The sequence below is a fragment of the Cottoperca gobio genome, chromosome 20 (genome assembly GCF_900634415.1).
Source record: "Cottoperca gobio chromosome 20, fCotGob3.1, whole genome shotgun sequence".
Classification (NCBI taxonomy): domain Eukaryota; kingdom Metazoa; phylum Chordata; class Actinopteri; order Perciformes; family Bovichtidae; genus Cottoperca; species Cottoperca gobio.
Genome location: NC_041374.1, coordinates 3638808 through 3653331, shown reverse-complemented (window position 1 = coordinate 3653331; position 14524 = coordinate 3638808). Strand labels below are relative to the sequence as shown.

General features: G+C 42.2%; 1 protein-coding gene across 1 annotated transcript in view; it reads left to right on the top strand.

Annotated features, from left to right (window-relative positions):
- The window catches only part of LOC115025382 (disks large-associated protein 1-like), a 79721-nt gene that overhangs the window by 47423 nt on the left and 17774 nt on the right, over positions 1-14524 (top strand). The window contains 2 exon segments of the mRNA XM_029457574.1: positions 797-974; positions 2913-3165. Coding sequence (XP_029313434.1) covers positions 797-974; positions 2913-3165 — 431 coding nt within the window.

The following is a 14524-nucleotide window of genomic DNA, read 5'->3' as shown; positions in this document are numbered from 1 at the left end:
GATATTGGATCTCACTCCTCACAGTTGATTTGAGAATAGACTTTCTAATCTGGTTTCTAATCATTTCTCTCTGTGCACGTCTTGTTTTCTGGAAGTTGGTTTACTAGGCCACGATGTTCATCAAGAGGAAAAGCGAGTCAGCTTTTTAGGTTTCATTTCCCTTGATTAATGAATTGTTTAGCAGGCATCCCACTGCTACATATCCTACACACACACACACACTTGTTCCACATGTACACACACACACACATGCACATAGGCGTGATGCATGCTGAGCGATCAGATTGGAGGCAGGTGAGAGTTAATGAGACACCTATTTGTCTTCCTTGGAGATGGGGATGTGTTTGTGCGTGTATGTTATATCTGATTTCATGTGAAAGTCATTAGATTAAGAATACCTCACAGACACAGTTCCTCCTCGCTGTTCTGACATGTGTATGTGATTGTTCTCACTGTTAAGTGTTTTAGAACTTGCTTACAAGGAGCTTCAAGGACAGACTACCTAAGCTACTGCCAGTGTTTCTCAATACTACTGCGCTTGTTGATTAGATAAGGGTGTCTCCTGAAGCAATTGTGGATTGATCCGTATCTTTGGGTTCATACACACTGCCAAGTACTTCACAAATACCTTCTCTCACTCTCTTTATCGCTTTATCTCTCCTGTTTCCTCAGCTCCTTTTCCGCCTCCATCTTGTTCTGTTTTTCACCCTTTTACCAAGATCCCTTTTCTCTGTTTTGACTTTTTCTTCTTTTCTTGTCCCTCCCCCCTTTTCTCTCCTTTCCTCTCTTGTGGCAGGATTTCCACAGAGCATTCGCCCAAGCTGCAGATCCGGAGTCACAGCTACCTGCGGGCGGTGAGTGAGGTTTCCATCAATAGGAGTCTGGACAGCTTGGACCCGGCAGGGCTGCTGGCCTCGCCTAAATTCCGCTCGCGAAATGAGAGCTACATGAGAGCCATGAGCACCATCAGCCAGGTTAGTGGCACCCAGGGGCCTGTGCCTCTGTCAGCCTTTACACCCCCTGTACCTCCACGGCTATGTCCAATAAGGTCGTGCAGGGGTGGGGGGGGGGAATCCCATCCCATCCCATCCCTAGCTGTCCTAAGGCCTGAATTAACAATCAGGTCACCATCCGGCAAAGTATGAACAGCACGAAAACCCCCAATCTCCCAATTAGTCTATACGTCTGCGTGCTGTTTTCTGGAGCTCGGATGATTACAGGCGTATTCAGATTGGCTAATTAAACAGGAGGGCATGCAGAACCCCCACCCATCAATCCCCTCCTTTACCCTAATATGCTCCTTCTGCCTCGGCATACTTTGTGATGCAAAATGACAGGCTAAAAATGTTTTCTTCAGTTTGGCATCTGCTATGTAAGAGATGAAAAACAAGAATTAACATGCAGACATATGAATTTTTATGAATAATTGAAATTAGGATTGGTTAAAATGATGGTGGGCATTTGTCCTGATTTGATAGTTATTGAACATTTTGAAGAAGGAAACGCTAAACAGTCGTCTGTTTTTGTCATGCTGCGAAATAAGAAGTTAGTCATTTTGGTTTTTGAGCGAGGCTTCAAACTTTACATTATTTGGAGTGACAGTGGAGCTTAGCTTACCTTTCTGCCTGCGGTAACGGGGATATGTACTCGCCTCCAAAGCCCAGGGGCAACACTTTACCTCATCTGCCGAATGATGGACCCTTGAGACGTCCCTTCAAGTCTGGCACGGAGCAGGCCCAGAGGAGAGTGTCACACTGGACCTGGCATCTACAAAAATGCCACTGAATAAACGAGGTGCTGGTAGGCTCTCTCTCTCACTCACTCACTCTCATATTTGACATGTACACACATAGTGTGCGAGTGTGAACTGACACACAAAACGGAGACTTGCCATCAGTTGAATCGAGGTCCACAAACCTTTCTGACTCCAAGCTCGACAGTATATACTCACACTTGTCTGACTGTACACTCTCTTCACTGGCAAACACCCAAACCAATCACTTAGGTCCCTCGCAACATCCCATTCCTATGTGTTGCTCCATGTCTCTGGACCAGCTTAAAGGAATGGAATGGAGCTTCATGTTATCTGCCCTCACACAACCTAATCTGTAGCACACACACACGCATCTCACAAGTCTGCAGCAAGAGCATTCTAAGTTTTTTGTTTTTGCTTCAGACCCTGTTTTGAAACTCGTTGATGATGCGGGTGTACCTAGATTTCCTCGAGTCACGTCTCAGCTCCCAGTAGTCCTAGTTTAGACACTTCCTGATTCTCACCTCTAATAACAACACTTGTAGTGTTTCACTCTGTTGTACGGCCCTCATCCTAACGTGATTCCTCCTCCTCTGCACTCCCTGGACGCTCTTATTATTATTATTATTATTATTTTGATATATTCCCTTTTTTCAGTTTCTATACATTTCTATACATGGATTAAAGCTTCACGAGGCAGTTCCGAGGTAAACGTTTGTGCTGAGCAGCTTGACTAGTCTGTTTAACCAAAGAACTGCAAATTCTTCTCTCTGATTGCTTTTTCTTAATGGATTTGAGTCCAAAAAACTTTTGTCAGTGAGATGTTTCTCGGGCTCTTGTTTAAGAGACCAATATCAAACAACATCATTTATTTTTGGCACATGGTGAATCAGTACGCCTCAAATTATGCGAACACCGTCTTCTGTTAGAGCACCCAATTTGTGATCTAAGTGTGTTTGTACATAAAACTCCTGCCTACTGAAGCTTTAATGCGAGCTTCTCTAATATTGTCCCTTCTCCTTGCATAATGCTGGGGTGTGCCAGTGCATTTATATTTTCCCTCTGCTTGAGCTTGTACACTCCTGTGTGTTTTTTTTGGTCTGGGTATTTGCGTGCACGTACTGTATGTCTCGGTGTGTGTGTGTCCCCCTTTCCACAGGTGAGCGAGGTGGAGGTGAACGGGCAGATCGAGGCAGTGTGTGAGTCAGTGTTCAGTGAAATGGAGTCGCAGGCCGTGGATGCCCTGGACCTGCCCATGCCTGGCTGCTTCCGCATGCGGAGCCACAGCTACGTGCGTGCCATAGAGAAAGGCTGCTCGCAGGAAGAGGAGGGAGGCGTCACGGTGGTCATCAGGAGGACCAACTCGCCCCCGCGCACCACCACCACTGTCAGAACCATCCAGAGCAGCACAGGTCGGTGCATTTACTCATGTTCTCATGAACATGTGTGAACATGCATAATCCATAGCACATTATAAATAGATAGGTGTGCATAGAAAGTATGTATTATAGATGTGTCTAAGAGCAGCATGTGTACAGTGTTAACAGCAACACAAATAAATGAAATGTTACTGCAGTTAGCGCAGAGAGAGAGAGTTATCCTTCTATAAAGATTGAACTTTGGATTAAGGGCCATCAAATCAAATTCTTCTATTTCTAATTCTCTTCTGTGGAAAAGCAGTCTTGCACGGAGTATATTTTATAAAGGGAAGAGTTGCCTTGGTTTGCTGACCGGGGAATAGTTTCACTTTGCAAATGCAGACCTAAACCCTCTGCATTATTATCCATCTGACCCAGTTTTCTTCTCAGACACAATATGATGAATGCAGAACTATTTTTCCCACGTAAGAGCTTATTCGAGCTGTAAAGCTCACTGGCTGCCGGATCTTATTTTAGCCCTCTTGTAGCCTCATGGTCTGGAGCGCTTGGCTTTCCAGCATTACTGCATGCAGTATTGATGCTGAGTGGTGCTGGCACCGAGCACTGGGTGCTTCTATGTTTCCCACTGCAAATCCAAAAACGTCATTCCCTTACATTGTGCATGTTGAGTCACCGTCGCCTGACGCACACTGTATTCTCCTTCATTACTTTTTAAATATGCCAATTAAAAGACAGCATTTCCCCCAAACCTAGCCCACAAGGTTACATTCAGCTAATCAAACACATTTACTGCAAAATGGAAGAGTTGCAAAACTAGTTCAAACAATTCAGAGGGCCCAAAATTGATTCTGAGCAAACATTTATTTAATGCTGTTTTAAGATTTGCTGCAACTGACTTCCTCCATGACTATAATTTATTTGTCTAGTGAAAGAAATGAGTCTAAATATGTATCTATTTGTATCAATTCACATCTTTTGACAAGTCAGGGTAACGACATTAAGGGCAATAAAGGATCCAGTGATTGTTGTATTGTGTGGAGGTAGTTATTGATCTACAAAAGGAGCCTGATAAGATCAAGAGAGGGACATTCGGAGCTCCTTCCCCTGAGGAAGGACGAGATAATGAAGACTATCTATCAGCTGAGGTGTTGTAAGGACTAAACTCTGTTTTCCAAGCCAGACAGCTGCTCTGTAGTGCTCCATACACTGCTGCTACTTATGATAAAGGAAGCCCCTCTTTCGTTTACACTCGGCTGTCTAGTGTCTCTCACGCTCTTTGTAGGTGCAACTGTCTTGATCTGTAATCATTTGCTGATAATTTAAAGTGTGTGTGTGTGTGTGTGTGTGTGTGTGTGTGTGTGTGTGTGTGTGTGTGTGTGTGTGTGTGTGTGTGTGTGTGTGTGTGTGTGTGTGTGTGTGTGTGTGTGTGAGATGCAGCAGCGCACACGTCTGCAGCAGTAGCCTTACAGCTGTTGCCAATTTAATGAACATTCATTTTTGACACCTGAATTTCCCACATGATGAATGGACGTTGTGGAAACACACAGATATTAGTGCTGTGTGGTCACTGATGATCATGATCATGATCATTATGCCGCTGCTTCCCATTGAGAGCAATCCTCTGCCTGGTTTGCATAGCTTGCTGTGATTTGCTGTCAACTTCTTGTGACCGTTGAACTTAATTTGCTGCCGACCTTATTGCGTTCTCGGCATCAGCAGCAACTGATACTCAAACAAGCGTGGCAGGGGAGAGCGGGTTCCAGTGATATAGTGCGAGAGAGCAGTTCACCGCGGTTGGTAGTGAAGGTAGGGGATTGCCTGAGATTACTGTCATAGTTGTACTACTGCACAATTCATCACCTCCTTAGATCTTTACCACTGAGTCGTCAGTCACTGTAATTAATTAGCTACTTCTCCATCTTCTCCTCTCGGGGAAACGCTGTGATTGAAGAGGAGAGGAAGAGAGGGACTTTGGAAGGAGAGAAGGAAAACATCTCAGTCTGACTTCATTTTGCCTTCCTCACCTTCTTAACACGTGCACCGCCGCCATGTTCATGTCATGTGGGAGTTGCCGTAATTACCTTTTTCTGACATTTACACACTGTTGCAGTGTGTGAAATACTGGGATCGCAGGTGGTCTCGGACCCTTTTAATTAACACCACCAAACAAAATCAGATTTTTGGGGTTTTGCACATAAAATGAGACTGACGGTGAACAGCTCATGTATACCTCGCTCATGATACAACTACTAGTATGGGCATAATATAATATTTAGGCTAAATATTATGGTCCTTTTCTTCTTCTGCATATTTGAAGCCTCATTTACGTCCAATATGATTTATTCATAGCATACAGACATGGCACCAGTGTAAAATAAATAGAGCTTCTTGTGTAAGGGAGAAGGATACCTTTTTCATATGGAATAAACTATTCCAGTATGTTGTGCATATTGTGTTCACACAAATAAGCATCGCTGAGATCTTCCTGAGAGTTCTTTATATATCCGACTCGGCACTAAATATTGCAGACGTGCCGGAAAAAGCAAACAAACTTTGATCCTGTCAGCCAGCCAAAATCATTCATGGTAATAAAATGCTAATTGAATGAATACAGGGGCTATATTGACCATGCACACTATGTTTTACCACTCGCATGACCAATTCTGCAATCGCACAACCGTCGCTCATCATTAACTCAGTTAACAGCTGATGTTATTCATTGCATCAATATTAATAGTATTTTGTTTGCAAATAATAATTTCTTCTGATTTACATTTAAGAATGGTAGTTTCTCTTTCCGTTGTGTTGTGTTTTTTGATGTCAATGTATAATATATGTCTTGGGATGAGAAGAGCAGCTTCAATGTGCAGTGACAGTCAAAGGAAGTGACTCTGCTCTTTTCTATAGGCTGTAACAGTATGCATTATATAATCCCCCATATTCATTACAGACATTTGAAACATTCTCTTTCTTTGCTCTCGCATATATAAACTACACAGCTAACGGATGGCACGGTGACTTCCTGCCAACATCTTTCTTCTGTTGTTCCGCGATGCAGGAAACCACACACACACACACACACACACACACACACACACACACACACACACACATGCATGCAGTCATTTCACAGGGAATCTTCTGGGAGCCCAAAGTGAGAAGTGAAGACGTTGTTGTGGTGAATATTGCATGATGTTTCTGAAGGATGGTTCAGACAGCAGTTCCAGAAAAGCAGCCTGCGCTTATGGTTCCTGCTTCCACTAGTCCCTGCGGCAAACCACCGAGATATCACACGCATGCACGCACACACACGCACATGCACACACACACACACACACAGGTGAGAGACCTATCGGCTTCCACTCGTGCTCCTCTCCAGTTTGCCCACTGCGCTGCTCCAGCCCATTATTATTGATGATCGTTTTAATCCTGAGGAAGGAGACCGAAGTAAGGGGCTATCCTTTGATCTCTTCTCTTTGAACGTCAAGTGGCTGTGGCTGCTAGTGCCTGCTCCTCTGCACACTCAAGCTGGCACATACGCACACACACACTAACCCGGGCACACACACACACATACTACTACTGCGTCGACATGTTGGCCTCGACATCAGCTCTTTTGGATCAGTTTAACAAAATATGGAGCAGATCCTCTTTTTAAAGCTCGGGAAAATCCATAGCAATCGGTTAATGTGAGGATTTGAATGCCTCTAAGCCCTGGCTCCTCCACCCTGCGTCGTCTCCAGTTAACATATTCATCACCCTTTGTCTTTCCCCTCATTTGCTTCGTACACAACAGATCCGTTGCCTTGTGAGCTGTGCGGGTAAATCAACCTGTTGTTTCACTGGGAAGACAAATTGACCTTCAATTAGAAAGAGTATACACATAGATCTTAAGTTTGGGAAATGTGCCATAGTTCTCTTCCTCTCACCCTCAGTTTCCCTGGCTCACTGACCTGCTGTCAATTATCCAGCCTCATTTTCACAGCATCTATTTTTCAGAGGTGCTGAAAAGACTGGCTCTCCTCCTCTCTAGCGCCTGTAATAAGCTACAGGACAATGTTTAATTTAATGGCTGTGAATTTCCTATGGGCCCCAAACAAGCGTTGCGCTCCATAAAGCATTCTTTAAGTAAGCATTTGAGTCATGCTTGTGGCTCATTTTGCTGACGGTCTTGTCAAACACTCAGTGGAATACCACCTCTTCATTTAGTTTTATCTGACGCAGCTCTGGGCACACATTTCTATTTGTTGTGTAGCTGAAGCTCATGGATAAAGATCAGAAAAGCGTTCACACTTTGTGCTTTGTCCAATATTTCTATTGATTTTTCTATTTATTTGTATGATTCCAGCCTCGATTTCAGACATATTGCGTTAAAATCCTCAATATGCTCTTTTCAGTGTGGAACAGTAACCTTATAAGATTCACTGCAATGTTTGTAAGCATTACTGTACCGAGATCACCTGTGTATTCCCAGCTCTATCTACAGCACAGTACTACAGGCTCAAATCAAGCCTGTACAACACTGCCCCCAGGGGCTCAGCGTAACACAGCACAGCACTTCTACCCTTTATTCCTCCAGCTAACTGTGTGAGTGGGTGGATGTAAAACTACCAGACAGCTTGACCCAATTAACAACAATCGCTGCCATCTTTGGCACTTTTCCAAGAGCTCTGTTCTGAGAGAGCTTGTGAGAATAAATATCTTCGGATTTCCCAGTGTGCTAAATTAAAGTGGCAGAGATACAGGCTACTGAAGTCTGGTGGAATTAAGATCAAGTCCAGCGTTCGTCCAGATCTCCCCTCACACCTCCACCAGCCCACGCAAGGTTCCAAGAGCAAGCCTGAAATCTGTTTTGTATATGTCAGGATGACTCGTATGTTACGAAAGCAAAGAGAATTGCTGCTCAAGGGTTCCCTGTGTGTTTTGAGAAGGTCTCCTGCTGCTACAGTCAGTTACTGTGGATGTGACAATAATCAATACATAGTAAAGAACACACTTATCTACACAGGAAGATCATAACCCCATCAATCCCCAAAGTATACATCAATGATATTCATAAATACAATCATTCTTTTTGCAATGACGAGGGGCAACCCTGCACTAAATCCTTGCCCCCTGGGTATGAAAATGCACAACTACACCACACTTTATTAAACCACAAGGTGGCAGTCATGAGACTCTCTGAGTTTATGAACGCTATGAAAGTTTATGCTCAGTGAGTTCCAGAAATACTTCAACTTGAAATTGATTTATAGTGCAGCCTCACCCCGAGTACAAAGGCTCACACAAAATATGGATTAAAGCACAACAACTGAAAAGTTAGTAAATCTTCCTTGGCTGTAGGCCTACTCCTGACTATATATCAGACAATAAGTTACAGCTACCATTTGGGGTACTCAGGTCACGTCTTCTGTAATATTTCTAAATATAAAATGAATTAATTAAAAGATATTTACCACCAGAATTGCATACCTGTCAGTAAAGAAACAATAAATAATAAATATATATATATATATATATATATATATATATATATATATATATATATATATATATATATATATATATATATATATATATATATATATATAATTTAAATTGATTAATAATATGCCATTCATATTCATCTTTTTTAAAGCATTTATCAAATTATATAATATCAAAACCACGTATTTGGTGGTGTTCTGCTCAGGGAATTTGGACTATGAACTAGCTATGAAGATGAATTATAAATTGGTCTTTCTCATGGATTAAAAGCATCTCTGGTGTTTATTCAAGTGTTTTTGAGTTCAGTTGTAACACAAGAAGTTAATGCTTGTTCATTTAATACAGATATATATTTCTTTTAAATATATATTTTACAGAGATGCCCATTTAATAGCTTATTTATTAGAATTTCAGGGTAAATAAAGTGTGTTCAAAAACACTGAACAACACAGAGCTAAAGAATTGAGAAGGGGGAAGTTTTAGAGGCATTGCAGTAAAAGTGGATGACTGTGAACGGGACTGTCCCACCCAGTGCTGAATGCAGTGTTTGTGTGGGGCGGGGGGTGCGACCAAGGCGCGTCCACATCCTCACATAAGATCCAATATCGTCAGAGTGAAGAAGGGAAAGAGGGAGAAAGGACTCCTCCTGTCATCTCATCCCGGCTCAGTGTTGCGGACTCGCAGCTTTCATGACGTTGCTTCAGTGTTTGTACAGCGCGATGCTCGGCATGCGTGATTACTGGATTCGCCTTTGTGAGTAAAAGCCGCTGCTGTGTTTCTCTGTTGTTTGAGGCATGATGGCCGATGGCGAGCTGCGTCAAGAGAGTCAGTGGTGGGGAAGTTAGACTATGTAGCCTTCAAAATAAAGGCAACACTATCCAGGGGAGGGCGGCCATAAACGATGCATAACACATTGGCACTGTAGCATATCATTCAGATAAGGACACTTCTAGGCTTACAATAATGGAAGGTAACTACCCGACGTCATGTCAGTACTAGGCTGTACCGGTGAAATATAAAGTGCGTCACTGACCTTTACTTTGAAAGTACTCGCCGGAAGTGGTGTATTCATTGTTAGTAGCTTGACGTTGAAACTGTCAGCGCCCTTCCCATGCTTTCTGCTTATTCATGCTTATCATGCAAATGGAAGAAGTTGTTCGTATTAAAAAAGAAGAATAACTATAGGAACAAGCCATTGACAGGACTGCACATTATAATTAATGCCATATGAAATACAAAAAATCTTATTATGGTAGTTGTAAAATTATAAATTAATCCAATTTAAATGACAAATTATATTATTGTTTCCCTCTGTGCACACACACCCTGTGGCTGATAAGTTCTTGACACTGCTAATAAATAAACTTCCAGCTATCTACCAGGCCGTCTGCAACTGGTTTTCCCTGCAAAAAAAGGATACAATGTGAGCATACTGCGATTAGCCTACATGCTGTTTGCTTTCCCCTTCGCTCATGGTACCCGGAAATTGTTGACCACCTTCCAGCTCCCGGGCTATTTCAGTATCATATCTCTGATGGGAGAACGACAGGTGTGGCCTGCATCACACAGAGCAACGCCTGGCACAGCCTCACAACACACCTCTGCAGGGTCCAGTTATTTAGGTCAGACTCTGTGGCCCCCCCTTAGAATTGGAGCTCATAGGGGTTCATCTCAGACTTCTGTGCTTGTTGAAGTGAGTATCCAGAGGGCAGGGGAGGGAGACGCTGAACCCCACAGGCCTTATAGGAAAAGAGATCACTAGTGCCTGCTCTGGTAGATGAAGGGCCCCTGACATCATACTGTGTGACAGACGAGCAGTCTGTGGCCCCATGTCTCCAACCGACCATCTGTGTTTCAGTGAGTCATGCACACACGCCATTCTCGCCACTGATGCCAGCTATGCAGCCTGCCTGCTCACCTACCAGCTTTCCGCTTTCTATTTTCGGACGAGGCTCCAACACCCTACTGAGCGAAACATGCCATGGACACGCACATACTGTACACGCATGTCTCCGGTTATCCAAGTAGGCCATAGTCACATGAGATTATGTAAGTATTGAGTGAATGACAGTTAGGGGAGGCTCAGCTGTTGACACATTCATCCGGGAAGTTGCTTAGTCACACTTCGTTATCAAGCTGTAAATAAACACTGCAAGTTAAGCTGTTAATCTGTTACTGTAACACTCTCAATCAATAAGTTCATTTAAAAATGTGAGATAGTTGTTTACACTATATACAATCTTTGCTTTACTGTTTTTATTATGTTTGGCTGACTTCGTATTCTTGTTTTCCTACTTCACAGCCATTTCCTGTGCTGAATCATTACTTTTATTTGTGTTCGTACTTGACGTACCCTGACGGATCATTTGTTTCTCTCAGTTTCATCCACAAATATTTCCAACCCATCAGTACTGGCTCAAAATTCATCCTGAGAAACATTTTCTCCAGGGCACAACCGTATTCTGAAGAGCTGGCGTATTGGCATTTAAACTGAAAATGCTGTAAACTGTTTTAAGAAGGTCATTGTATGAGAGCAGAATCATTACTTGATTAAGTATTTCAGTAAAAAAGAAAAAAAAGGAAAATGTTTAGTAACATTTTACCTTCTGGATTAACTTTCTTATGTTTAAGTTTAAAGGAATATAATTAGAAAGAGACGGTTATTTTAACATAAACACTGGAAACTGGTTCAAACAGCTGGCATGACTCCTACCAGCACCTCTAAAGCTCACTAATAAACAATGAAGTTGTTCATCTAAACACTAAAGCTTATAATGTTGATGACTTAATATTCCAATATAACCCTGTAACATTTGACTTTATACTTGTCTGTTTGCAGACCCTATAAAAAGCTGCGTTAAGACGATTCATTGCTATTATTTTGTTCCATCTTAATGTCCTGACCCACCCAACTCATGTATCACATTTGTAACCGTCAGTAGTAATGCATTACTTTTACCAGTAATCAAGTGATTATGTTTGAGTTCTTCTATTGTGGAAGCTGTTAAATATGCACTATATATATATATATATATATATATACTTAATGTGTGGTCTCAACTGCTGGATAGTTTAAGCTGGAAGCTTTATGGTGAGATAATATTGTAGTTTGACTTTGGAGCGCTACATCTATGTGACTGTAGGGACTGAAAGAGTCACAGCTCGCAATACTCCCATCTCTCTCTTTGTAACTTTCTTTCTCTCACTTCATTTCAGTGAGGCTTTATTGGAGTATGTCAATATTGCCAAAGCACACTCTCGTGAGTTCCCCCCCCCCCACACACACACACTTTCTCTCTCTCGATCATGTACTGTAAATTATCCGGGCATATTTCCCCAGCTGCTATCACTTTTAACAGGTGCTAAGACTTCACCTGCCCCCCCCCTTTTGTCTTTCAACGTGTCTTTTAAGAAGCAATTATCATGTCAAAGCTAAGCTTAAGAAGTTCTTGCCAAGAGAAAAGACAGACACGTTTACTTCAGTCATCCAGTGAAGATATGAGGTGTCCACATTTACAGTAACTTTGGATAGAGATGTGATGACGACTCATAAACACAGCCTGCCCCGCTCCGGGGTAAACAGACTGAGGTGTCGTTGGATCTGATGTCTTTCACCGAATGTCCCTGCATGTCTAATGTTTCTTCACACTCACTTACTGTTTCTCACTCACTTACTTTTTCTTTTCTCACTTCTAGTCTTTCAACTTCGCTCTTTCATCAGCCTCTTAATTCCTCTGTGCTTTGGGCAAAGTTAATTCCAGATTTCTAGTAATCCACGTACGAGGCAAGAACAGAGACAGAAGAAAGAAAGAGGTCAGGTGAAAATATGGTCATTAATTAAAACTGTTAAATACTAAGCTAGCACGATGGAGCCTCAGTGCTTGCTGATCCTGTCCTTATGTACCAACTCCTCACCAACACATTGTTGTCTCCTGTCACATGCATTGTATGTGTTCATCCCAAAAAGAATTCCCTCTATTGAATGTAATTTAAGTGTAAAGTGGACATGTAGGAAATTGGATAAATAGGGGGAAATGTAACAGATTAAACAAGGAATTCTAAGCATTTTGTAATTCGTGTTTTTCTTCAATAACTTTTCCTTTTTGATTCAGCAATAATTTCATTTTTATAGTTTTTTCTGTTTTTCAATTTTGGTCCATCGCCACTAGAGGGCGCTTCATCCTCAGTTTTAGAATAAATCCAACTTTCCTTCTGAAGTCTCCACAGCACTGGATCTCCGTATGGGACAACCCACAAGTTTCACCTTGTAGTATTGCTGTCAGACATTATTTTAGACACACTGTGTCTCATCAACAGCTCTAGTGTGTATTTGTGTGTGTCCAAAAGAAACAAAATGGAGGAAAAGAGTCAGTGTGTGATATACTGTTCCTCAGAATCATGACTGACATCCATGCTTTGCTTTATGTGTGCCTGAGAGATATGGAGATCAAACAATGTTCACTGAAGAGGAATGCTCCTTTGAGCTCCATCAATCCCTCCTGCCATGTTTGTTCCTCAGTCACACACACAGATAGTTCTGCATGCTCTGGCGTTAATTACAGGGACAGATAAAGCCCTGCCTTAGCAACGTATTCCGCTACATGTGAAATACACCTGTGTGTCAGTGGATCAAAGCTGCCATCATCTAAGGTGGAATTATTATTCAAAGAAGGGATAAATTAAACAGTACTCTGGTGTCATCTGTCTCTCCCATTCTCTCTTTTTCCTCTCATACACATACACACACCTGCATAATGCTGTCATCCCACATGCTTTGATGGTGCAAGTAGGTGTGTTTGACAGGAAACGAGGGCTGGGTCGAGGCATGTGGTGACAAAACCAGCACACGCACTTGCAAACGTGTGGAGTAAAAAGGAGAAAGACACCAGTTGTAGTTGGCAGCCGTACCTCGATGGAGCTTCTGAGCATGCGGGTGTGTGTGAACGCTTGTGACGGCGCGGTGTCAAAGTGTCTTTGTGTGGCTTCTCCATTTGCAGCTGCGATCAAGCCTGAAATGTGAGCCTCGATGTGGGTAAACTGTGATTTGGGTCTCTCTCTTCCTGGAGGAGATAAATCCTAATCATGCTGGTGTGTCAGCCACTCAGTAATTACTTCATCCTGTCACGACTGTCTGAGAATGCAAACCAGTGGGAACTTGCACTGTCGCTCTTTCATTGACACAAGGCAAAAACACTCTCCTTTACACGGCTCAGTGTCGGTTTAAGGGTGTTAGTCATCAGATTAACAGATTCAGAGGGATTGTATTTAGTTGAAAAGTTTTTACATTTGTGGATTTTACTACCTATATCCAGCTTGTACATTTGTAGTTTAATGTGTCATTTCAAATGAACTCTTCCTGCTAGATTTAATAATCTAAGTCTAGCGTGTAGATGTCAAATTCAATTTGAAGTAAATCCTGTTCTTGTGATCCAGATGTAAGCAAGGAAAAAGAGAAAATCCTTCACTTGCAATATGAAATCTCTCACTAGATGTCATCATAGCCTCAGATGCTTTGAAGCTGTTGCCATTTAAATGTGTGTAATCTGGAGAAGTGGCCCAAAAAATGCTTAACATGACGCTCTGATGCAATCTCATCCTGAGTAACCCATGCAGATGAATTGCACCTGAAGGCACTTGGTGAATATTTGTGCATAATTTGCTGTATCATGGTATCAATCATGTGTAATCATTATGCATTTCCACGACTTGAATAAAACAGTGATTTCCTGTCTGGACATGCTTAAACAGAATACAAGTCTATAGGATTAAATTGCAGGACTTAAAGCTTTTGTTCGTGGCTGTTAGGTGTTCGTGTTTGTTTACGACTTAATTGGTCCCAGGTTGTTATGCTCTGGAATGCTTTGATTATAGCCATTTAGGAAGAAAGAGTGGCGTTTGGATATCT